The sequence below is a fragment of the Leptinotarsa decemlineata genome, unplaced genomic scaffold, assembly GCF_025532065.1.
Source record: "Leptinotarsa decemlineata unplaced genomic scaffold, Ldec_3_MD MMD2_tig00026307_RagTag_RagTag, whole genome shotgun sequence".
NCBI classification, from domain to species: Eukaryota; Metazoa; Arthropoda; class Insecta; order Coleoptera; family Chrysomelidae; genus Leptinotarsa; species Leptinotarsa decemlineata.
The window spans coordinates 18,475,860-18,503,400 of NW_027412681.1; the positions used below are offsets into that span (position 1 = coordinate 18,475,860).

A 27,541-nucleotide genomic window follows, 5' to 3' on the forward strand; every position below is an offset into this window, starting at 1 on the left:
TTTGTCCGATTGTTGGCTCTAAACCTGCTAATAGCGAGTTTAGCGTCATGGTTTCGATAAGATTTTGTTGGGCTTGTTTTTCTTCTGCGGTGAGCGGTTGTTTTTGTATAGCCGCATGCATTTTTGCATTATGAGTTTGAAGTCTGTTAATAAAAACAAGAGGAGACTCATTTGGCATTTGGAAAATTCTCTGCAGGTCTTGAATTAAAGAGGCTAAATCTCGAGAATCACCAAAATATTGGTTTAGCAATATTTTGATTTCTTCCCAAGTTTCTGGTTTGCGAGAACTTATTAATTCTGCTGCTTTACCTCTGAGTTTGTTTTTGATATGTAAAATAAGTAAAATTCTTTGGTCTTGAATTGCCATGCGGTAAGCGGTATTACACGCACTTATGAACGTATTAAGAAAAATTTGATCACCGTCATATTCTGGGACAATTGAAAAAATTTCACTCAATTTATAGGGTTCAAGTGGGGGTGCACTGGGTGAAGCATTTGTGTTGGGCATTTTTGAAAATAGAACAGTACACACAAGAATGGAAATATTCAATTATATTAAAAATCGAGATGATTCTTTGTTTGTTGCTTACCAAAGGATGTCCATGGAGGATGAAATCCGGCTTCACTAGCGTTGCTCCGGCGAAGTTAGCGTGCGCTTGTTCTTCTACCGTTGAAGAGACCGTCCTGCTATGGTCCTGTGGCTTGGGGTTGTTGGTTCTTCCTTGAAGGATTAGGATCCACCACTATCGGTTAGGCTGTTCCTTGTTTCGTATAGTGTTGAAGGATCCTACCGACTGCGCCAATTTTGTTATAACTCACTTGAGAAAAATAACTTTTTAAAAATTAATATTTATTGAACAGGGGAAACAGATCTGTATCCCCAGAGTTGAGTAGTAACAGTATGACAACTAGAATACAACTAACTATTACGCCACGCAGGACGTTTTTTATATGAAAAAATATCATGAAGTAAGCGTCTGGGTGAACAAAGAACAGTAAACGGCGCCTGGGATCTTTCTGGAACTGCGTAGGTGCCGGATGTTGATTCAGCTATGCTCTTGAGATGGTCACCTTGGAGATGAATGGTAGAGGTCAGCCATGGGCATATAACATAGCTGAACACTAACCATTGTTTCGATGAATTTTACAGTTCAACTTCAGCGAACGATTCAAAACAAATCACCAAAAAGTTTGAGTGTACAAAAAACATCGATATACAGTGCATTTCTTTAATGTCCCCCCCCCCATTTTATTTTTTGAACGGGTCAACTCAAAAAATTGAAATTTCGGATAATGAAATTAATGCATGAATACTTTATTTTGAAGTGAAATTGTTAGATGAACCTTTCAAGATAGCGACTGGGCGCCATCTGGAAAAAAAAATCAAATGGAAAGGGAGTCTTGTGGCACATCATTTTGAAGCTCCTGATGAATACTTCACCACCCTAGAAAATGAAGTCAATATCTTCATCTACTACGAAATGTCGGAATATTTAATAATTTTCTGAAGACAAACACATTAATATCGATATTTCTAGAAATATTCCTTTTCATCTGCCATATGTCAATTCCAACAAACCGATAAGGTTTGTTAAGTTATTTTCTGTTTATAAAAACGACAAAAAATGTCAGTACGACAACAAACATCATTGTTCAGTTAGAATATTATCATTTAGTTTTCGGTTTTACTAGTATAAAGGTACCACGTCAATAATCTCTGAAATGGTCAATTTTCGTCCATTGCAGAAAAAATTGAACTGATTTTTATTTTACGGTGCGACGCGTAACTTTCACGAGACCAAAAGGATTTTCAATGAACGTTTTCCGAATCGTCCTATCTGTAGAAAATATTTGAGGGAACGTGTATCCAAATACACAATTACCGGTAGTATACATAACAAAAAGCCCCCAGGTCATCCGTCTATTCCGGAAGAACAGCAAGTGCAAATAATTAGTGAGATGGTAGAAATCCTCAACAGTCTACTTATTCCGTCGCGTGTCTCCTTGTACTATATGGAGACTTTTGAAGAGGAATATGTATCATCCATACAAAATTAAAATGGTACACCAATTAACTGAAGATGACCCTGATCAAAGAATATAATTCTGCGAAATCATGACGGAAACCATTGCAAGGCAGCCTACGTATCTCCGCAATATTTGTTTTAGTGACGAATGTACATTTTTTTAAACGGAAATGTTTACAGACAAAATTGTTGTTATTGGACTGACACCAACCCTCACGTTTTCCGGGAAACACACACCCAATATCCAGAAAAAATTAACGTTTGGGCAGGAATATTGGGAATCCATATTATAGGACCTCTATTTATTGATCAAAATTTAAAAAGGGAACTGTATTTGAATATGCTGGAAACTACTGTTGACCCTCTCATCACTGAAATCGTCGAAGCGAATCCTAATATATGCGATATGGATATCAACAAGATAGAACACCAATGTTACTCCAGACAAGTAAGACATTATTTGGATACTACTTTTCCAGGTCGTTGGATTGGCCGTCGAGGTCCTACAGAATGGCCAGCCCGCTCGCCAAATTTGACACCTTTGGACTTTTTTTATGGGGCTATTTGAAGCAAAAGGTGTACGAAATTGAACCTGCTTCAGTATTGGATATACGACAGAGAATAATAAATATTTGTAGAGATATTGACGTTACTGTGTTCGAAAATGTTTGGCGTGAAATATCGGATAGGTTGTTCATATGTCAAGAAATTCAAGGCGACCATTTCGAGCATCTTCTGAACTGGCCTCAAGCTCATTACCTGATATTATGTAGTTAAATGTCAGTGTGTTCAGGCAATTATTAAAAGTTCTGTCATTTTGTAGTAGTTTAAGATATTGACTATTTATTCTAGGGTTTTGAAGCATTTGTCAGGAGCTTCAAAAATATGTGTCACAAGACCCTCTCTTTCCATTCAATTTTTTTCCCAAATAAAGCTCCTGGGTTAGATACTTTTGTTGTAAACACCCTGAAAGTATGTGTGAATCATAAACTGATGTTTTACCTAAATGCCTAGGAATCAAGATCCTCCATAAGTCCGGAGATAGACATCATTTCTATCGAAGTTATCGAACATTTTTGAACAAATTATAAAATTAAGACTTGTTTCATATCATAACAGAAATATTGATATATTAGTAGTAATATGGATTTATGGAGAAGAGAGCAACGCAAGATGCTATAGCGGACATAACAAAAAAAAGTACAATAATGCAGACTCGAGGCTGATATATCTTATTCATTGGTCTTGCTAAGGCGTTTCATGAAGTCAGCTATCCGGAATTGTTGAATTCACAGGAATTCCATACAATAAGAAGTTATTTGAGTTATAGAAAAGTAAACTGTTAAAAATGTGTGCAAATTCACATAACATACATGTCACATGTCATGTGAAAATACAACAGTGGTTGTAACGAAGACAGTCCATTATAAATTATGTAGAACAAAAACCGTTGATATAGTGGAGAATAACATGAGATTTTATGTGTTTTAATACAAATACTAATTGAACAGTAAAATATGAATTGGAATAATTCTGCATATGTAATGTAATTTTAAATAATATTTTAAGTAGATTTCCCCAAGAGTAATTCAATATTCTGTGACAGGTAATGCAATTTAGTAAAAGAACTTATGTAATATTTGCCTTATTAATAATGCGTTTTCACATAATACAAAATTCACACTGTATATATCCCTGTATTTTCATAATATATTATCTTAGTCTATACTGTAATATTTCAATGTTATTTCACATACTTATTGTATTATAACAATGTATGTTCATATATTTCATTGTCACTTCACATTGGACATATTTCACTTTTGCCTTTATGTTAATTTGAAAGTTGAGTGTTACATATCAAAATGAAAGTTTTATCAAGCATAGCACTAAAATAAAAGCAAACCATGTCGGATAAAACTTTCTCTTGGATTTATATATCAGGGCATTCCTATTGTTACCCTTTCCAGATTGAAAATTTCATGTAGTAGCTATAGCTGCCTTTTGTGAATAGTAGATCTTACGAAAACCACAGATGTGCGACTGACTTCTGTTGATGACTGCATCTAGTTGGGTTTTTATTTGCAACCATGTAATTGTCCAATTCATGCCATTTGACTACACCACATTGATAAGGGCCAACTAGCCCAAAACATGTGTCTTTTCAGAAAGACAGAACTGCTCAAAGTGGACATGGTGTATTGACTACACATAATGGTAGTTGAAGCCATGCTAACATATTTATTGAAGGTCTGGTAGCCAAATATGAAACAAATTACCACTATCAACAGGCTGAGCAGGTTACGAAGTTTGGAATAGTAAGTGTAATGGAAACTACACCCATAGCATTATTGAAGACTTTCTGGAATATTCCTCCTTTACGTTTTGTAATGAAGTGGTAAGCAAGGGTAGGCAAATCTAGACTGAAAATCTCACAAGTTACATTCGACCAGAAATTTCGGAATATGAGTGCTTTTTGGTGTCACATATTTTAATTTTCCATTATAATGACTATGCAAGTTGTGTTACTTAACATTATGTAGACTCCAGGAGCTGATTTAAATGAAAGTCAATAACCTTATTTTGAACAAAAATGGAAAACTGAATAAATTCATATAATGGAGTATCAAATACCAGACTTTGTGCGACTTGAAGACGGTATATCTACCCACGCTGCCTATTCGGAGGTTTATTTTTTCGTTTTTATTTGTTGAGCTGGCGAATTATTTTTATTTGCCAAGAAGTCATTTTCTCGGAATAAAAACACATTAGCGATAGAGACTTGCTGGGGGCTACGTTGCCGTTTTCAAGTCTGAAATATAAATAGATCTTCGTAATAAAATAAAGCTGGAAATCTCCGGTTCCTGTCGATAAAATGAACAGGTATTTCAGAACAGTTGCAAATTCGGTAGTCGTATAGAACTTTCTATATGTGCACATGAACCAAAAATTATCTGAATGAATATTTGTACAAAGAAAAAATATATTCATTCATTTGTTTCGTGTATCCAGCATCTTTCAACCTATATAAAGTAGAAAATAATATGACTTGTTTCACTTTTTTGAATCAGTCATACATCAACATACACTTCTTGCATTTTCATGGAGAAACTGAAATATTTTCTAGGCTAATCTGACGAATGATTAATTGGTGCTGAAAATCAGTAAACCAAGTTTCTCTTGAAAATGGCTATTATTGGTGATATTTTTCCCTGAGATTAATGTATCTTGTCAAGAATCACTTGATTAGTGAATCTTGTCTCTCACGTGAATTAAAAAAATTCAGGAATGGGTTTATATTGTTTTTTTTAAAGTCCTCGAAAATTATAAGTGAAATTTTCAGAAAACTGTTGACCTTTTTTAAATTTGGCCACGTGATTTGAAATTATATTTCTGATTCATTGAAAAATCATTATTATTGCGATTGGCACGATGGGAGGTAAAACCTCTACTTTCTTCGTTTCAGAAAAGTCCCTGAAGTCTCTTTAGATTGATGGTTGAAACAATTTTGAATTTTTTATTTTAATTCGAACATTAGTTGCATTTAAAATAAATGGAATTTAGACTAAATTGATGGATGTACCCGTTACTACGTAGATATCATCATTAAGAAAGTTCAATGCATAAGTTTGAAAATGTCCTTATAGGACGAAACCGCAGGAATGTAAACTGTTCAAATTGATGTCTTCACACTGAACAATTGTTCAGTTTTCACAGTTAATTGTGAAATTGATATGAACTTTGTTACTGATGCTGATTTACTCCAAAAAGATATAAAAATGAAGTATCTGTTATACAGTGCATTTCTTTAATGCCCCTCTTTTATTTTTTTGAACTGGTCAACTCAAAAAAATTGTAATTTGGGATAATGAAATTAATGCATGAATACTTTATCTTGAAGTGAAATTGACAGATGAAACTTTCAAGATGGCGACTGGGCGCCATCTGGGAAAAAATTAAATGGGAAGGGAGGTCTTGTGATACATCTTTTTGAAGCTCTTGACAAATGCTTCACAACCCTAGAATATAATGTCAATATCTTCCACTATTACAAAATGGCGGAACTTTTAATAATTGCCTGAATACATTGACATTTAACTACATAATATGAGGTAATAAGCTTGCGGTCAGTTCAGAAGATGCTCGAAATGGTTACCTTAAACTTCTTGACATATGAACAGCCTATTCGATATTTCACGCCGAACATTTTCGAACACAGTAACGTCAATATCTCTACAAATATTTATGATTCTCTGCCGTATATTCAATATTGAAATAGGTTCAGTTCCGTACACCTTTTGCTTCAGATAGCCCCATAAAAAAGTCCAAAGGTATCAAATCTGGCGAGCGGGCTGGCCATTCTGTAGGACCTCGACGGCCAATCCAACGACCGGGAAAAGTAGTATCCAAATAGTTTCTTACTTGTCTGGAGTATTTCTGTAGTACTCCATCTAGTTGGAATACAATATCTATATTCAATTCATTAGGATTTGCTTCGACGATTTAAGTGATGCGAGTGTCAACATTAGTTTCCAGCATATTCAAATACAGTTCCCCTGTTAAATTTTGATCAATAAATAGAGGTCCTACACTACGGTTTCTCAATATTTCTGCCCAAACGTTAATTTTTTCTGGATATTGTGTATGTTTTTGCTGGAAATCGTGAGGGTTGGTGGAACTCCAAAAACGGTAATTTTGTCTGTGAATACTGCCGTTTAAGAAAAATGTACATTCATCACTAAAACAAATATTATGGAGATAGGTAGGATGCTTTGCAATGGTTTCCGTAATGATTTCGCAGAATTCTATTCTTTGATCAGGGTCATCTTTAGTTGATTGGTGTACCATTTTAATTTTGTATGGATGATACATATTCCTCTTCAAAAATCTCCACACAGTAGGAGACACCTCATAAACATTTGCGACGGAATAAGTAGATTGTTCAAAATTTACTACCATATCACCAATTATTTGCACTTGCTGTTCGGAAAACGTTCATTGAACATCCTTTCGGTCTCTTGAAAGTTACGCGTCGCACCGTAAATAAAAATCGCTTCAATTCTTTCTTCCGAAGGACGAGAATTGACCATTTCAGAGATTGTCGACGTCGTACCTTTCTATTAGTAAAACCGAAAACTAAATGAGAATATTTTAACAGAACAATGATATTCATTGTCATACTGACATTTTTTGTTTGTTAAATAACTTAACAAACCTCATCGGGTTGTTGGAATTGCCATATGGAAGATAAAAAGGAATATTTCTAGAATTATCGATATTAACTTGTTTGTCTTCAGGAAATTATTAAATGTTTCGCCATTTTGTATTAGGTGAAGATATTGACTTCAGATTCTAGGGTTGTGAAGTATTCGTTAGGAGATCCAAAATGATATGTCACAGGACCTCTTTTCCATTTTTTTTCCAGATGGCGCCTAGTCGCCATCTTGAAAGTTTCATCTGTCAATTTCACTTCAAAATAATTAATTTCATCATCCCAAATTTCAATTTCTACCAAGAGTTAGTGTCATTCAGTATTATTTATTTAATTATCACACCAGATTCAATTTCATGCCACGAAAACCCAAGCATCGGTTTTCCAAAAAGATAAATGTCTCCGAAAGGAATATAATGATATCAGGTTAGACAATTCCGCTTTCTGCTTTGTTAGGATTGTTGGGGGTTAAAATAGACACCAGAAAGTATATCTTGGCACAATCATGTCGCTGGAATTGCAAAGGTTGCTTCTCAAAAACTTTGAACACTGTTCTGAACAGTGTTCAAAGCAACAGTGTTCAAAGAACAGCAACTTTTGATGATTTATGAAACCCGGATTATATCTTCTTTGGAGTATTGTTCTTATGTATGAAGCTCCGCCCCAAAGCATACCCCGAAGCTGCTGGATTCCATCCAGAAAAGATCCATCCGCCTGACTGGAGATGCGAACATCATATGCAATCTTGATAGTCTGGAACGTCGAAGAAAGGTTGGGGATTTGTCTCTCCTCTATAGATACTTTCACAGGAAGTGACTTGGCGCATTGGCATTGATTTCCACCAAGAGCGGTTCATATCAGAAATACGCGACGAAATATGGCTGCTCATGGTTTTGAGATTCACCTCCCTCGAACTTCACTCTTTCATAAACTTTCTTATACTGCGTTTATGTAGAATTAACTTCCTGAGAACGTTTTTCCAAATATATTTAATCTTCAGCGATTCAAATCCAATGTGAATCGCTACTTTGGCACAGGCACCGCTCTTAGGGCGCCTTAAGGATTGTCCTGTAGTGTTAATGTTTCTTCCTTAAAAAAATACTTCAGAATTTTTTTTTTCATATGTAAACGTCACCTATTTAAAAAAAATTGTTTGCTCTACATCACATTAGGGAAATGAAAATCACAATACTACGACCCTAAATACCCAAAACATTTTATTTGCCTAGATAGACCATAATAAAATATCTTTGACTAGGATAAGTTATGTAAGTGTTTATTTCCACATTTTTACCAATATTAGTACAAAAATATGGATAACGGAATGCGCGTCCTGAGACAGTATTTTCGTTCTGGTAAAGGAAAATTGTTTTCAATAGATTCATTTCACGCGAAAGGTTTTAAATTTCAGTTATCCAGTAGCAAATGTATTTTTTTGTTCATTCAATCATATATGGATACTTCTCATTGGGTCTTAAATGTTATCGAACATAGATTTATCAATACTAGCTGTCGGATTGCTAATCGATACTAGAGATTCGAAATGTATCTTCAAATTTTTACCTGTTTGAAGCATTGGCGCAAAATGTACCTCGGATTGAAGGGGCGCAAACTTTGGTCGCTCTTACGATTCAGAAGAAGGGAGAAGGAAAAGCTCGCAACTGCATTTTAAATAGTCTATGAGAATCAGGAATAAGCAAGTTATTATCCGAAATCATTTGTGAATATTAACAAACGAAAGGTCGTCAATTAACTCGGTTTAAAGTCTTTTTTGTAATTTATTTATTTCATTGATATTTCACTAATTGCTCAACCTATTTGTCAAGTCAGTTCGATAGTAGATCACAATAATTTGGATACTTCACACATCAGCTGTCCTAACCTTTGAAATTTCATATCAATCTAATTTTTCATATATTCACCATTCACTTTTTTAATCAACTCATTCGAATATTGAATCTTGAAATTTTAAATATACAGTGCCTTCATTTCAAAACTTCCTTCCCCTAGTACTTCTTTTAGCGTGGATAATTTGCCGTAGGCATAAAACCAGTGCCAGTGGTATTTTAGGTTTAACCCCCTCACCCCTAGCTACCTCCACTCAATAATTTTAAATGGCACCCCCTATCCTGTAAACCATCATTTTAAAGATCTTAAAAATCCTCACTCAACCCCGTTTAGAAAACTGGTTGATCTGTTCTCGTAAAATAGGGCAAAAAGGAAATGAATGATAACAAAATGCAAAAGTTTATGAAATCGCTACCATTGACTCAATAACGGTATATTTATGTATCTTTTTTACACAGAGTTTTTTGCTTTAGCTGAAAGTTCGATAAGGGCACAAAGTTGCTTCTTGGCGTCAGTTACAATTAAATGGTGAAAATATTTATCAGAATCAGTTATTCCTGATTTTAAACTGTATGTCAAGTGGTGTCAGTTGCACTGACAGTAATACAAATCGTAATGGTGTACACTTTACAAGAAAAAACTGAAATTATTTTTATTTATGGTGCTGAAGATGGGTGTGCTCGTAGGACAGCTCGAGTTTTTAATGTAAGGCATGCAGGCCAAAACGTAAGTCACCGATATGTTCTAGACCTTGTTAAAAAATTTGAAGAGACCGGTTCTGTGTGCAACTAAGCAGTAAAGCAGCCGAGAGTTCTTACAGAAGCCGCACAGATTGAGATTTTAGGCCAAATCGCCGTTGATCTTACTACTTCAATTTCGAATGTCGCTAAGTTAGTAAATATTTCAGTTGTTTCTATACACAAAGTTTTAAAACTAAACAAGTTCTTTCCTTACAAAATGAGTATTCTTCAACAACTCAGTGAGGATGAATATGATAGGAGAATTGAATTTTGTGAAATAATGACTGCGAGAATTCAAAATGACCCGAATTTAATAAAAAATATTTGCTTCAGTGATGAATCAACTTTTCTTGATGGCTTTGTAAATAAGCATAACTGTAGATACTGGGATAATGAAAATGCACACTTGTTTCGAGAGGATCATACGCAATATCTACAAAAAATAAACGTCTGGGCTGGAATTCTGGGAAACGAAATAATTGGCCCTATTTTTGTAATTAGGTAATTGTATTTAAACTTATTGGAAAATGTAATCGATCCACCCATAACACAGTCCTTAGAACGCCAAGTTGATGAAGAAGACAACCCGCCCTTGGATGAACAAAATTTACATTTTCAACAGGACGGCGCACCGCCATACTACGCATTGCTTGTCCGACAGTGGCTCGATCAACGGTATCCTGACAAATGGATTGGCAGAAGAGGCGCTCTGAAATGGCTGGCGAGATCTCCGGATTCAACGCCATTGAATTTCTTTCTCTGGTGTTATTTGAAAACAATGGTATACAAAACTCCCCCGCAGGACATACAGGATCTAAGACACAAGATTACTGACACATGCAGATAAATTAATAACAAAACATTTACAAAAGTCCGACAGGAATTTGAAAATATATTGTACTTTTGCTTAGCTACCCATGATGAACATTTTGAATACGTAATAAAGTAAGGTACATTTATTTAATTTCAATAGCTATTATTTTAAACTTTTGCATTTTGTTATAATTCAACCAATTCAACCAGTTTTCCAAACGGGGTTGAGTGAGGATTTTTGAAATCGTTAAAATGATGTGTTACAAGATAGGGGGTGCCATTTAAAATTATTAAGTGACGTGTTTTTTGCCTACGGCAAATTCTCCCAGCTAAACGAAGTACTAGGGGTGGGAAGTTTTGAAATGAAGGCACTGTTTAAAATGTAACAAAACTTTCTCAAGCTTTGGAAGACCGAACCTCTAACATTCACTTTGTCAAATAATATATTTCGAATTATCATCTTCCGACAATTTGGTTCTGTTAGTTGTAACTTTAATTAAAATTTTGATGTCACATGATGTATCAACTTCAATCAACTTGCCTAGAGCTCATGAAATGGGCTATACCGACCATGATATGAATAATTTCCACTAATAGATTTTATTCTAGGTTATGGCGTTCAGATAATATATCCAATGCTTGAAAGAACGAGAAAAGCCTTGATCAACCACCGTGAATACGACGACGTGACACTCGTAGCGCTTGATTGTTGTGGCGTAAACAGAAAAATCCTTTTTAATTCCCCGCAGTGTGTTGGGCTGGTCTGGAAAATTGTGCTGGCTCTTCATCTTTCATTTATTTTGTTTAATTCCCTGCGATAGTCGAGTTGGCCCTGGTGACAGGGCGTGATATTGCTCCTTCTAGCGGCCTTGTTCTAATATGCCCTCAAAATCGACCATTCTCTGCTTCTCTCTTGCAGTAGCGTAGATGGAGTGTGGTGGGTAGTGAAAATGGCTTTGACATTATATTTTTCAGGCAACATGCATGCCTCAATAAACGAATTGAAAATATCGAGAGCTGATTATAACTATGAATTGAAGAGTTGGAAAAGTAGGTAATGAAATTAATTAGTTACGTGATAGATACAATGGAACACGTTCATTGATTTTCTCGTGTGGACATGAAATCAGCGGCGTGGATGGTGAAGTTGAATAAAATGAAAACCTGAATTTTTAGGGATTTATTGCGTATTTTCCTGTTGAAATGTTTCAACTTTCTATTTCAAAAATTTTAATTCAGTGGGGTACTATAAAACTGATGGAAATATAATAGAGGAGACGACGAATTTAATAGTTTTGAAAGTTTCTTTTTGTCGCAGTAGTCAGAATTATGAAAGTATTTAAAAATTACCCAATACAAATGAACAGAGATAACCGATACTGTTTGAAACGAGCGAGAGTAAAATTTCAAGGAGAAATAAGGTCAGCACGAACCAAGAATTGAAATATTCTAGATTGAAGTTTTTAATTTGTATTTAAAATTCTCATGAATATATTTCCTATAGAACTGCAATCAGTCAAACATAACAAAACTTTTTGTTTGAAGGTGGTTGATAATGTTTCACGGTGCATTTCATTAATTCGGATTTCCATTGTCTAATATGATATAAATTGATTTGAAATCCCTGAAAGAATCTGTAAAAAGTTAAAAGTAAAAAGGTTAGCTGAAAAAATAACAATTATATTACTCAAGCAAAAAAACTGAAATTACAATGAATTAAAATACAAGTAACAACCAACAAATCAAAAAAATGAAATATTAACACGAAATGGAAATTAAAAGCTTATTAACCTTTTTTGGTATTATTCACCTTTTACAATCTGAAAACATAAATTTTGGTAATGGACAACTTTATACAGATGTAGAAAGTCAAATATCCAGTTCACTCTGAACTAGATATCGGGTTGAACTAGAAGAGCATGAGAACATCACGGCTTTCACGAACGGAGTCATGATTACAGAGAAAATCCGGGCTGGTAAGCCGTAGTCGAATAGAACATGACGTGCCAAACGATTCGTCTGCTACTGCGGCGGACATCGTCAGTGGTGTGCGTGCTGAATGCGAGGGCGAACGTTATATCTCGAATTCCCAGTAAAGACTGATATTCGACGTGTGGCTTTTCCAAATGAATCTAAAGTGAAGTATAAGAAAATTCAAAACTTGTTATTGATAGAAAGAAACAATACTTTCAAAAAATCAAATGTTTGGTGTAGTGTATTGAATAATGAATCAATTGATTCAGAAGAATTAGAATAGTAAAAGTTATTTGGGCAATGTTACATGACATTACAGGACCGAAACAATTTATTGAAGACAATTTACGATCAATACCTTTTGGATATTTCACTGGTATTGAAGAGCCCCAAACTTACTTCATTATACTTTATTATTTGAATTGAAGGGATTATATTTTTTAGGAGTGAATAATTATTGGGACAGTTTTTGGCTTTCTACTACTCCATCTTGATACAAAAAAGAAAAAGAAGGATGAGGGACTCTTCCAAAGAAAGGAAGGAAGTAACTCTATACATGGATTTGTATATATATCATTCACATGAGTTCTACTTTAAATGAATGGTAACAAATTGCACTTACATAGAACACTGCCATCCTCACTGGTATACACATCGGTGTATACCAGTGAGGATGGAATATTTGTCTTTTATTTTTTTGAACATTATTCACTAACAATATATCTATAACAATCAAAATAAGTGAGGTGGGGTATTTTTCTAAGACCAGTAGAAGAGTACTTCAATTTATTCGAGGAAACGTGATGTAATACTATTATGTGATTACCATAATTATTTTTTCAAATCTAAAAAACTTTTTCCTCCATCTCCTGAAGACTCTACCTTGGTTAGTGAAACACGCCTTGAGAGGAGTATTTCTTTCTGGTGATTGGAAAAAGTTATTATTTTTGGATTTATTCTACGGCAGATCTTCATCTTCATTAGTTTTTATATTTTTTTTCAGTTTAGTAAAAAATATAGTGTATTTCACCGTCTTGATTGGGTATTGCCGTCATCTTGTAATACTTTTCTACATGATACATGTACTCGTATACTGTTAGTACTACTGATCTGCTTTCCCCATGCAGTATTTCCTGTTACTTAATCTGACTAATTTTGGGAGTCCGAACCGTCGTCAGTTTTATTACTCACGAAAGTGAAATGTGAATTCAAAATTAACAAAACGGTCTATTACTCGGATCATTAACCTCTCATTATTCTATATAACAACACCATTCTGCCTCCGCCAATGTTCTTCCGTTTCTCGGTTCAATAAGATCTCCTCTTGCTCTTGTTTACTTCTTCATAAAATTAATTGAATGTCCTCTGCGAGCTAAAAGTTATTCGAGAAATGTGTTTGTGTTGTCGAATATGGGATAGACGGAAAATTGTTACATTTTGATGTGATTTTTTACGTCGCCGTTATTTTCGTTTTTGATGTGAGTGAAATGTTCGCCAACAGTATTTTTGATGGATACGGTCGTACTAAAATCTTTTTCATTAAGGTGCAAAACGTTATGATGAACTCTCAACTGATGTTGGTAGATAATGAAGCAACGTTTTGTTTTCATTCATTCAGTCTTTCCCAAATATTTGTCTCTAACTACTTTGAGTTTTCGAAGATGTTGATAATGATACCGTATGAATTAATGCTATGTATCGAGTCCAATCTGCTGATGAAATTGCAGCCTGCAGATTTTCTTACTGAACTGTTATAATAGCATAGAGATCAGTTCTAAAAAATGTTCAATATGTCTCAAAAAATTCACAATCAAATCACAAAGCTCATTTGCTATATTAAACTTCAAATCTATTGGGAACTGAAAAAGATATGATATATTTTTTAAAGACAAAATACCAGCACTACAGGAGAATCCTTAAGGTGCTCTCAGAGCGGTGCCTGTGCGAAAGTAGCTTATCACATTGGATTTGAATCGCTGGAGATCAAATTCTTTTGGAAAAACGCTCTCAGGAATTTTATTCCACATAAATGCAGTTCTCCAAATAATAGAACTCCTAAACAGTAAAGTTTGAGGTGTACTGAGTTGAACCTCAAAACGATGAGCAGCCAGAGTTCGTCAAGTATTTCTGATATGTACCGCTTTTGGTGAAATCAAATGTGCCAAGTCACTTGAATACTTTCCGTGGAAGTATCTGAAAAAGAGGGACAAATCTCCAACCTTACTCCGATGTTCCAGGCTATCAAGGTTGCACGTGATATTCGCCTCTCCAATCAAGTGGATGGCTCTTTTCTGAGTGGAATCCAGCAACTTCAGTGAATGTTTGGCGGCAGAGCTCCATGCATGAGAACAATACTCTAAAGAAGGTCAGATCTGAGCTTTATAAAGCATCAAAAGTTGCTGAGGTGTGTGCAGTTTTATAGTTTGGAACAGTGTTCCAATCTTTTGTAAAGCAGCCTTCGCAATTCCAACGAGATGATTGTGCCAAGACATATTGGTATCCATTTCAACTCTCAACAAACTTATCGAAGCAGAAAGCGAAATTGTCTGACCTGACATTATTATATTCGGTCTGAATGCATTTATCTTCTTGGAGAAAACAAATGCCTCGTTTTTTGTAGCATTGAATCGAATCTGGTTACTTTCACTCCAATTCGAAAGCACTTCCATATCTTCATTAAGATATGCATCCTCCTGCTGCCGGTGAAGATGTGCCTCCGTAGCCGATGTCCTGGAATCCAAATGGAATGACGAGACAAGTGTGCTGTCGTCAGCAAAGCATATTGGATTCTTGTTTTTTTTTCCGTCAAACGGTCATCTCCCGCTAAAACCAATGAAGCGGAAAGAGGAAAGAGGGGATAGGTGAAAGGTGAAAGCACCCGAATGACCTATAAATGGGTCGGAGGAATAAGTCAAGTTATCACCCGAAGACGATTGTGGATACTAACAATCGAAACGTCGTGACGTAACTTGGAGAGGAGTCTTTTAATTTTTATTTTTCATTTTTGTTAATAATATTTTTTAATTTTCAGCTTTTATTAATGTTTCAATTTTTTATTTTCTGGTTGTAGCTTGTATGTTATTTCCTTGTAAATTCAGTTTTTTTCTTTTAATAAAATTGTTATTTTCGGTTAATCTTTTAATTTTTTTCAGGGATTTCAAATCAATTTATATTATATTAGACAATGGAAGTCCGAACTGATGAAATACATTTTGAATTGTGGTTCCATAAGATTTGCGTTTATAATTTGATCTCTCTTCGACAAATGCAATCAATCACCTCTTTGGTTCAATATTCTGTAAAATTTTCTCGGAGCTGCCCCGCTCTTATATTTTTGAATGTGTGGGTACAAACACGGAATGTAAAATATTTATCAGAAGTATTGAGCCATATGCAACCTATAACGATCAGAATCTCATTGTTGCTTGCCTATGTTCCAGGTGAGAAACGCTTGAGGAGTGGTTACACTGAACAAGAAACGGGTTGATTCGGAAATTCTTAACAATGAACAAGAAATTGAATTTTACTTTTTTCGATGAGTTACCGTTTTAAAAAAATGGAATATTTCTGTACCCATCAGATTAAATTAGAGATATTTTCCTTTTTTTGAATAAAATTATTTATAAAAAAAGTTTTTTTAATTTATTCTATTTGTAGCCAGACAAGAATATCAGTTTACACTTTTTTGAGACATTTCTGTTGAATAATTTCATGACGTGACTTTGAGAAACTTCGAGAATAACATGGCTGAATTTCTTGAAAAAATAAAGTTGATAAAAATATCAGATCTCCATATTGTAATAAAGTTGGTGATGGACTCCAATAAACGAAACGTTTCATTCGAAGAGGAAAAGCACCAAAACGTTCTCTGCCTTTTCCATATCATTTGGAATAGGGGTAGCATAGCCACCAACAAAAGCGACCATTGTGACCAAATGTTTTGTCTGTTACTGCGGCAGACATCATCAGTTGTATCTCGAAGTCTCAGCAACAAATAATTAGCGGCATACGTGTTTATACTTTTAGAGGGTGATGGGGGGCTAAGTTTGTGTTCTTGTATCCTGGTGTTGCGTTTGGTAGTTCCTATGTATATTGAGCCACAGGAATAGGGAATTCGGGTAAACACCGGTGGATATCAGAGGCTCTCTTTTGTCCTTGGTCGATTTGATACTGATTGATTAGTAGGCTTGTAAACGGTTTTGATGTGACGTATGAACAGTTTTCCGATGCGGTCCGTGACATTGTTTATGTGAGGCAAATTTACTGTGCACACCACTGGCGGCTGTATCATGGTCGTTGGAGTATTTCTTTTTCTAGGATGTAGAGCACGTTTGATTTCTTTCGCTGTACATTGGCCTGTAGAACTTGGTCTAGATAAATTTCTCCTTCGAGAAGATTGTGTTCACCAATCCACCCCTGCCCTGAATGGTAGTTTGAGTTCCTGTTAGTGGCCGAAAACGAATTTCTGCAACGGTCTCAGTTTCGGCCGAAGCCGAAACTTCCTTACAAGGATTATATTTTGAGGAAAAAATAAAGAAAACGTTATTATAATCAGTCAGTCTTTATTTTTCTATCTTTAAATCACAACGTTATGCAGTCTCCGACATTTTTACTTATTGATAATCAACATAATAAACCCTCATTTAAGAAAAAATATTATTTGCACCTTGAAAATACTTAAAATGGATGAGGTGTTTATTTGAATAGGTGTAGATCCTTCTATTTGAGTGGTAACTTAAAATGAGCAGTTCGACCACCTTTGAGTAATGTAGCAGCTATCCCGGACGACGCCACAGCCAGGGCAATGCTGTGACTACTTCTTACTATCGCCAAAAGTACATTAAGAAGGAAGGTTTTACACGTTCCACCTGGAGCGTCTGAAAAGAATATTCGACCGTCATTTGCATCTACACTTGTGATAATTTCATTGTAAACTTCCTGTTGCTCGTCATTCAAGGATGCTCCATTTTTTCTTACTGCGTCTTCCAAGGCCACTGTATCGTTACTGGTCTTCTTCGCGTATTCTCTATTTTCAAAATGTATTGATGTTATTGGCTGAGGTAATCCATACTCTTTAAGAGGACGGCCGCCTAATGATAATACGGTATCCTCTAATACCGACAGGCATTTGTTAAATATCAGGTCCGATGAGTGCTCTACTTCTACGTCACCTTGCCTTTCCAGTTGTTTTTTAAATTCTTCAGAAAGGTATTCTTTGTATTTTTCCCAAAGACATAGGGGGTCGAAAACCTGACAGAACGGTGTTTGACAAAGTGCTGCCTCTTCAAGAGCTGAATTCAAATGCCGATCATCTTCAAGTAGACCTAGAGCCTTGCACGCGGATTAGAAAATGGGATGTAAGTGACCATCTACAGTTTTCAATGCTTCAAATGAAATTGGGCCTCTGATCTCATGTAGAAGCATTCGAAGATGGTAGCATTCTGTATTATTTGGATGAAGAGTATAAACCCTACCTAGAACGTGTTCTTTTGTGACCCCTGACCATCCTTCAACATTCACTCTTCTCTGAAACGATCGATTATTCCAAACGTAATACGCAGGTGGATGACTTTGCAATGTTTTTGCAAAGTCATCCACCTTACACAGATCGAAAAAGGAGAGGATTGTAAATGTAGGAGGACTACTCAATTTGTCGCACAAGTTCTGCTCATTAAAATAAATTCTCTGTCCATTTTCCAAATGGACAGCAAAGTGCACTACAGGAGGAAAACGCTCATGTATTGGGAATTCAAGAATTTGCCAAACTGCTTCAGCTGAACGTATATATCGACCACTTGCGTAGGTTGTAACTTCATCCTTCCCGTTCTCTAAAGTAAACAAAGCCTGATATGACCCTTTATTAACATATTTGCAAACGTATTTGATTGACTGCACTGAATGACAATACTCTACGTTCACGTGAGTGTTACATGTTCTTAATAGCACTGGATTATAAAGAACCACCCAACGATTATCTATTGTAACACCCTTGATATTGACAGAGAATCCACTGTCATCCTGTACTGCAGATAACCATCATCACCAGTTTGAGTTTCCTTAATAAGAGCCTTAGGATAACGTTTTCTGTACGAATTATCTTTCATGCATGGATAATTTCGGTTTAAACTTCCACAGGGGCCATGTATCATACCACTTTTAACAATTTCGTAAAGCTCAGGATCACGATCGGGGTTAGGTATTTCAGCACAAATAATATTGTCAATTTGATCCGGAGTGATGCGACGTTGAAGCCATAAAAGTATATGAATATGCGGAAGACCTCGCTTTTGCCATTCCGTCGAATACATATAGCATCTCACTTCACCGAATATTTTCCCTTTTATTAACAAGTCCAAGATCTTTTTAACCTTTAACCGAAAGACACGCGAAATAATACCGTATCGAACATGAGATTTTTGTCCTGGAAGTAAGTGCTCATTTATGTCACTCCAGCGTGGGTTACATGTAAAAGTAAAAAAAAGGTCGGGACGACCGTGATGTCTAACATAGGTCATGGCGTCTTGCGTTTTTTCGTGCATGTATCTTGGCCCATCAGTAAAAGATGATGGAAGTACTACCATTTGTCCCAGCTGATTTGCTTCAGTATCTTGCCAGCCAATTGCATCTTTTAAATGAATATAATTATTTGCGCGAAATTGGGCTTGATTGTTTTTCATGTAGTTTAGTCTTTCAGTTTCTATTTTTGCGTATTCATCTACCAAATATTGAATAAAAAGAGCGCGATATTTAACCAAAAAGTTATCATCTCCTGCTCTGAGCATTATTCTGTATGAATAAAAACTTACAGCAGATACTGTTTTTTTAAGGGCAACTTAGTTATGGGATCGCATTGGGGTATGTTGATTGAATAGCCATCATCCCTCCAGCAAAACATCAACGGGTACTGCAGCGCGTCATAAGCTCGATGTATCCACTGATACGTTACTGATAAGTTACTTCGGCTTTCGAGGATGATGTTTCTTCGGTCAAAATGCTGATCTACCAATACAACAGCCACTTCATTTGCCATTGGTGCATTCGTGCATTAAATCTGCCTCTGTGTTCTCTTTGTGGTTTTTTTATCTGCATGTATAATGACTTTGATTGACTCTGAAGGCGATATTTTATAAATGGCTGTTTTTAGATCTCTTATGTATGCAACATAAGCTGCAATTGTTTGATTGAATTTGGTCTGAAATCAGGAAATTTAGAACATCGAATATTAGCTTCTCTATCATCTTCACCGACAAAATAAATTCGCAGAAACTGTGCATCCTGTCCAGGTTCCGCTAATATTCTTCCAATTAAATGATAGACCTGTCCTTGAACTTTAAAAGTTGGTGAAAAACCGACTTCTTTTATTTGTTTTCCGCCAAAGGAAGTCATTTGAAAACAGGCATTATATTTTCGGATATCATCCATGAAGTGTACATGATTTGGGTTTAAATCATTAACCAGACTGTAAAGTGGTTCAGGCAGTTGTTCAAACTGCTCAAGTTGTACTTTACCGGCGCTACAACATATGCCAGGTGTCTCATCTTTCCACTTCAAGGCGTTACACCACTGACACTTGTACGTCATAGAACCTAATACTACACTGCTGTCAGTTCCATAAGCAATATCTGGGTCATACGCCAAACCTGAAAGCAACTTGTTTCTCCATACACGCTGAAATGTATTTTCTCTACACCGTGACTGAATCACTCTATGCACATCGGTATTCCTGGCTAGATATAGTGCAGCAGATTGCCTATGTTTTTCAGGGTTTGCAGCCTGGTAGGTGGCGGCAGATTTCCTGTGTCTTTCAGGGTGTGCAGCCTGGTAGGTGGCGACAGATTGCCTGTGTTTCTCGGAGTGTGCAGCCTGGTAGGTGGCGACAGCTTGCCTGTGTTTTTCAGGGTGTGCAGCCTGGTAGGTGGCGACAGCTTGCCTCTGTACATCAGGGTTTTTTGTCTTATATTCAGACACAACTTTACGGTGGGATTCAGGTAGATTCTGTCCATATTTTTTTGTGCCTTTTTATTTGATTTTTTCGTTTGTAATTAGTAAACCTTGCCCTACGTTTGTTTTTTTTTCTATCAATGTCACATACTCAGATAGGGACAATAAATTTCTTATTAAATTTTCATCATAATTTATTGGTGAATGTTCACGCTCTAAAACAGGTACCTCCTGACAACCCTTATCACATTTAAGTTGCGAAGGTGTATCGATTCTAAAATCATGTTCTTCTACAGCCTTTCGCCTTTCCGGATAGTCGTTAGATCCAGATTCCGTATATATGAGAGCGTTTCTATAAACTTCAAACTCAAATGGGAATATCAGCATCAAACATCATATCAGCAAAATATTCGTCAGATGTTACGTAGTTATCACCATTCCTGTCGTGGGTCATACTTGAATACTTGCATTAGTCATCAACCACATATCTGACAATTTCTGAACGCACCTCCATCGCTCTATCTTGTGTTCCGTACATTACATAAGAGAGAGCACGAAACAAACATGCACCGTCACCAACAATAGGGACTACAGTACATTCTTCAACTTCTCCATCAACGTTCAGATTTTTTTTAGCCATTTTAAAAAAGTCTAACCGACAAAACGATTACTTAAACCTAACGAAAACAAAACAAATGCCAAATACAAAGCAGAGTCTATAACCAAAACTACTAAACCGAAAGAAAGCAAATGCAATCCAAAATATGCCAAGAAAATAACAGCCAAAATCGTCAAATATAATCCTAGAAATATTTAGGTATAGTATGTACTAGTAGATACGGCGGCCACTCATCATTCGGCATATGTAACAGTGAAAACACGATAGCGCGTTTTAAAATACTACTAACGCCATCTATTAACAACATTTAGAACTAAAAATTATTTTGTTCGCCTTAATTTATTCGTTCCATCAGGTACTGATAGGTTCAAACTAATTCATTTACATCCTCCATCATCCCTTATTTTATCACCTTAGGGGTAGAATTTATCAAAATCCTTTCTTAGGGAATGCCTACGTCATAGTAGCTTTGTGCATGCAAAGTCTCGGCCCGATCGGTTTGAAATTGACAAAGTTTCATGCAAACTTCCATCCCCTATTTTATCCCCTTGGGGGTAGAATTGATCAAAATCCTTTCTTAGCGGATGCCTGCGTGCCAAATTTCAGCCCGATCCGTCCAGTGGTTTGGGCTGTGCGTTGATAGATCACTATGTCAGTCAGTCAGTCATCTTTGACTGATATATATATAAATATATATATATATATATATATATATATATATATATATATATATATATATATATATATATATATATATATATATATAAATAAATATATATATTTATATAAAGAGATGACGTCGCTAGTCCAGAACCTAATCCACCCAGTGACTTTTTCGGGATGCAATGGATGCTCTTGGATTTCATGTGGATTGATATCTTCCCAATTTCGACAATTTTATTTGTTCACGTACTCATCCATCCAGAAATGGGTGTCATCTCTGAAGATGACTTTTTGATGAAAATTAGGGTTAGTTGCCAACTGCTCCAGAGCGCATTCAGCGAACACGCGTTGTGTTCTATGGTCGTTTTCCTTCAGTTCTTGGGTCAGCTGAATTTTGTACGGGTGTAGGCCCAAGTCACGATGTAAATTCGCCAAGTTGTGGTTTGCGAAAGGTTCTTGTGAGCGACGCAAAACCGACTGCTTCGGATTCTCCTGCACATTTTCACAGATAGTAGAGATGTTTTCACCAGATCTTGCATTTCGTCGATTTACGGATGTTGGTATTTCGTTTATGAACCAGTGGACTCAATTTGTCCACAACATGGTGAAAAGTTTTCTAGATAGGACGATTATGGCGACCATAAAATGGGCGAAGCATGCGGTACTTTGCCCCGTTCTTAGTAATTTGGCAAAACAGACTAAATGAATGACAACCAATTTGACAGATGTATTTTAAATAAGATAGCCGTTATCAATTGTCAAAGTTTGAAAGTCCTTGTTGGAAGACCCTATTGAATAATTTCCTGTGCTTATTGAAATCACTCAATTTGTTGAGTACCAAAAACTGCACTAAAAAATATCATTAGCCCCTGACTTGATAATAATAGAATTTATTGTTTCAGGAATGGAGGCCATTATGTCAGAATTTTTCAATGATACAACTACCGCATTCTATATCATTCTTATTGTTTGGATGGCTGACCAATATGATGCTATTTGTTGTCATACATCTATTAGCAGAAGACACTGGTTGAGGTAAGTTTATTTAGTATTTAAAAAAGTGGAAATACCCTGAAAACATATTTTTTCGCCGATTGAAATGTTTTTTTTTATTAGGTAGAAATTCCAGAAATTCACTGGAACTCCAACTTTTAATAATTTTCAATGTTCAGAATAGAAATAAATCAAAGGCGATTAATTGATTATCTGACCATAACACTCGATTTACTAGGTTTTGAAATGGTATGTCATTTATATCAAAACTACGTTCAAATAAAGTCGTAAATGATGAAATTATGAAGGCATACAAGTTGAAAAAATGCCATTCAATTGTCCCACCAATTCAGTTTAATAACAAACAAAATTCTGACTAGTACACTGGATTAAGCAGATCTTTGTTCTTTCACTATCTGTAATTTCATCAAAATCTCTTCATCGTTCAAGAGAAGTTATAGGTAAGGAAAGTTTGAAATATATGTCGTTTGAACTGTCTGTTGAAAACAACACCAAAAATGCTGTCATATCAGTCATTTTCTGATGATGCTAACCTGGTTAGCGAAACATGTGTCCAGAGAGATTATTTTCTGTTCTGGTGCGTGAAAACTGTTTCCACTACATTAATTTGACACTCCACTACACATTTGACACTCCACTATTATTTAATAGGCATATCGATAATGTTGTAACCTCCTCCTGTTGTTTGTACGGATTAATTGCACGTAACAGTAGTGATTTCAAAGAAACTTCGACCTTAAAAACTTTATTCTATGCTTTCATAAGATCAAAGTTAGAATACGCGTCAGTTGTGTGGAGCCCGTTTTATCAATATCATAAAGAATAGAAGCAGTTCAATGACGATTTTTAAAACTGTTAAGCATAAAAACCGATGGCATTTATCCTCCAATAGGAACAACCCACTCTGAATTGCTACAAAAGTATAACTTTTTCAGTCTCGAAAAAAGGCGTGAATATTATAGTGTTGTACTAACTTATAATATAATATAAATATAGTTGACTGCCCAACATTACTGGAAAAGTTTAATATTTGCATTCCAGACACCCGAGTACTTTCTATATAAAAACATCTCGCACAAATTTTCTGGAGAATTCTCCAATCCATACCATGTGTAAAGTGACAAACTCTGTTATATAGCAATAATTTAGATATATTTATTTGCAAATTGTCAGATATAAAATCCCATTTTATGAAATAATTGTTTTGTCACCTATAATAAATATAAAATTGTAATCTTTATAGTCACTTGTTTGTGATGTATTCATTATACTTTGTTATTTTCTGCTCTGTAATTGGGCTATATCCTGTAAAGTATTGTATTAGAAGTAAATAAATGAATAAATAAATACATTTTAAGCTAGAGGTTCCGAATTCTACTTGTCGTTCAATGCCGTTTAATAAGTCTTCATTTTTGTAATGATGAACATATCTCGATGAAATTCTGACAAACCGAAACCTGCTGAGTTACTTCAATTTTTTTTTATGGTGAACGTATTTCGAGGTAATTTTGTCATAAATCATTTCAAAACTACGTGAAACCAATGGTGTGATCGGATTAATAAAAACTTATTTTGTTGATGAAATTTGGTGTTCTTAGACTGCTCGAAAGTCTAAGTCTATGGTCACACATTACTCACTTATTTGAGTAATGTATTTCTAATAAAAATAGATGAAAATAATTTCTAATAGCGGTTATTTGGCAGAGTGGTAGTGCGCATGACTCACGATCGGAAGGTCGTGAGTTCGATCCCAACCTCCATCAGATATTTTGTATTATTTAGCAGTTACATTTAAGTGTTCGTTTTTCTTATGCATGTAATTTTAGCCACAGTCAAATGTTGATCGGTATAGACATCGATTTTAGCAAAAATTTCGAAAAAAGAATATATTATTCAGATCACTTGTTTTGATAGTTTGAGTTGGTTTTATGAATTATACCACGTCGAATTGCAATTCCCTGGGAAATTTGAGTAAATAATTTATATCGAATATTTGTTTGTCATATCATGAATTTGAATATTATTTATCTTTCGAACGAAATGAGTTATCGATTTGTATTTGGAGAAATATTCCTCTTGTTCTCTTCTCTTTGCTGAACACATGAAATGTTTTTCTTATTATTAAGTATCAGTCTCAAAATATGAATAAATCATGCTATCCTGCTATGTATAAATGAACAACGAATACACTTGGTTGGGAAAAGAAATTATCTAGATTTTTCAAACAGTTAGAAAATTGTGAAGTAACACATTTTTTTGTGACCTTCTTTGTGAAAAAAAAACAAAATGAGAGAAAATATAAAAAACCGATGAATATTTTTGAATCTGATGTTTGTATGTGAAGATAACAAAGTTCACCTGAAATAAAAAATATACAAAGTGTTCCATCTGAAATAATTATCTATACGGAAATTGTTTCGGTTTGAAAAAACGATATCTGTAACACATGTCTGAAGTTACCTGTTTCGAAATATTTCAAACTTTTCAACTTTGACAACTGTTCCTCTCCCCCAGAAGGGTCATCAGAATGGACCTTTCTTGATTTGCATTTAACGAATGTTTGTGTCGCTTTCTTGTAGTCATTGAAAATTATTTTCATCGTTACTAGCTAGGGTTGCCTTTTATGTTTCGGGATTTGGCAACCCTAGTGTTGCAATTTGGCAACTCACAGCTCTTTCGTAAAGTTAGACATTTTTGAGCTCATACGTACTCAGAAAGTTTTGACATACGCGCGCTATTTTTGTTGTTTACAGTAACTCAAAAGATTAATCATGACACAAAAAAGGAATTCAATCGTGAACATTTTTGTGCGATTATTTTTTACAACTTTCGACGTGGATTAACACAGCAAGAGTGCATGAATGAACTTAATTACATTTTTGGCGATGGAGCTCCATCAGGGACAATCTTAGGCATTAGTAGAACCAGCATACATTCAATATTGCATAAACATTTGACTGTCAAAAAAATTTGTTCGTGTTGGATCACACATAATTTGTCAATCGCTCAAAAAAAACTCGTGTCGATTTGTCGAAGGAAATGCTCAAAAAATACGATCGCGGTGCTTCGAAACACGTCTGTGATATCGTTACAGGTGATGAATCGTGGATTTACGCGTATGAGCCCGAAAGAAAAAAACAGTCGACTGTATGGGCGTTTCAAGATGAGCTAAATCCAACAAAAGTTTTTTGCGCATGAAGTACTTCCAAGCAAATGGTCGCCTGTTTTTTCGGAAAAACTGGACATGTCGCAACCGTACCACTAGAACAACGCAAACCAGTCGATTCTGAGTAGTACACAACCATTTGTTTGCTAGTTGTCTTCCATGAAATCAGGAAAACCAACCGCCGAAGACCTATCACTTTTCGTCACGCCAATGCGAGCTCTCACACATCGGTTCAGATAACTGCATCTTTGAGCACCCAAAACATCGATTTGATAAGTCATCTCCCGTATAGTCCTGACTTGGCACCGAATGACTTCTTTTTATTCCCGCACGTAAGAAACAAAGTGAGATGTCAACGTGTTTCGATACCTGTAGCAGCGGTTGCTGCATTCAGAATGCATGTTTTGGAGATACCTCAATCAGAGTGGGAAAAGAGCTTCGACAATTGGTTCAAACGCATGCAAAAGTGTATAGATCTTCATGGGGAATATTTGGAAAAACACCAAAGTGATTTTCGATGATTAATATTTGTTTTTCTTCTCTAATCCCGAAGTATAAAAGGCAACCATACCAAATACGAATCATACACGTTAGGAATCACACGTTAAAAGGTTAGACCTCGTTAATCTTTAGCTCGCACAAGTTTCAACTTCTGACGGTTGTCGTTCGTAGGGGTGCGACAGCTGGTTAACGGAAAAACATATTTAAAACAGATTTTTTTTAACAGAAGTCTTTCAGTTACTAACCAAAAGCTGACGCTTCCAGTAAACATCGGATTAATTTCCAATAGAAAGGATATTATCGCTGAAATCTTTCCTAAATCATTCAGTCAGAATTCATTAACCGTGCGTTTCCACCATAAATTACAAATTAATAATATGTCGGCGCATATCATGTGGGAACATTTTGATAAACACAATGTTATTAACATCCAGTTTCTGTTTGATGGTAAACATGACGTTCGGTTTGCTGGATTTCAAAGGATTAATTGTTTAACTATTCTCACTTAAAAATTTCAATTCGATATCCCTTTTGCATGTTGATGAACATAATTTATCAAAACAGTCGTAAAATCCACCATTTGGTCTGGTGTTGGTGTGGTTGGTCTGGTGTGTGATGGATCAAATGAAATATTCTTCGAAGAAATAGAACACAATGAATTACTGTGTCCGACAGAGCCATTTCCTTTCTGAAAGGGAAATAATGTCATATTCAGAATAATCTTAAGAATGTTCAGGAAAACTCGCTTTAACTCTCCTTTGCTTGTTCTACAGCTCTCATTTAAGGTATAAATCCCCTATTCCGATTCATATACATATTTCTGCTTCACAATAGAAGGGTTCTAAGGGTTATGTAAGTGAATATATTTCAAGAAAATAAAGAAAAATGCTACCTACCGTTTCTTGAAACTATATAAGGACAGATTGTCACTATAAAAGGAATGATAGTCTGTATAATAAAAAATTTAATGATAGAAACCAATATCTTCCCACAATATATGCATTGGAAAGGACTTGAGAAGCA

The 27,541-nt window shown here is 35.4% G+C and overlaps 1 protein-coding gene across 1 annotated transcript in view; it reads left to right on the plus strand.

Moving 5' to 3' along the window:
* Positions 1–27,541, plus strand: part of LOC111510728 (membralin) — a 422,685-nt gene that overhangs the window by 255,595 nt on the left and 139,549 nt on the right. Inside the window, exon 8 of the mRNA XM_074181282.1 lies at positions 22,740–22,872. Within this exon, the coding sequence (XP_074037383.1) occupies positions 22,740–22,872 (133 nt within the window). The remainder of the gene's footprint in view (positions 1–22,739; positions 22,873–27,541) is intronic.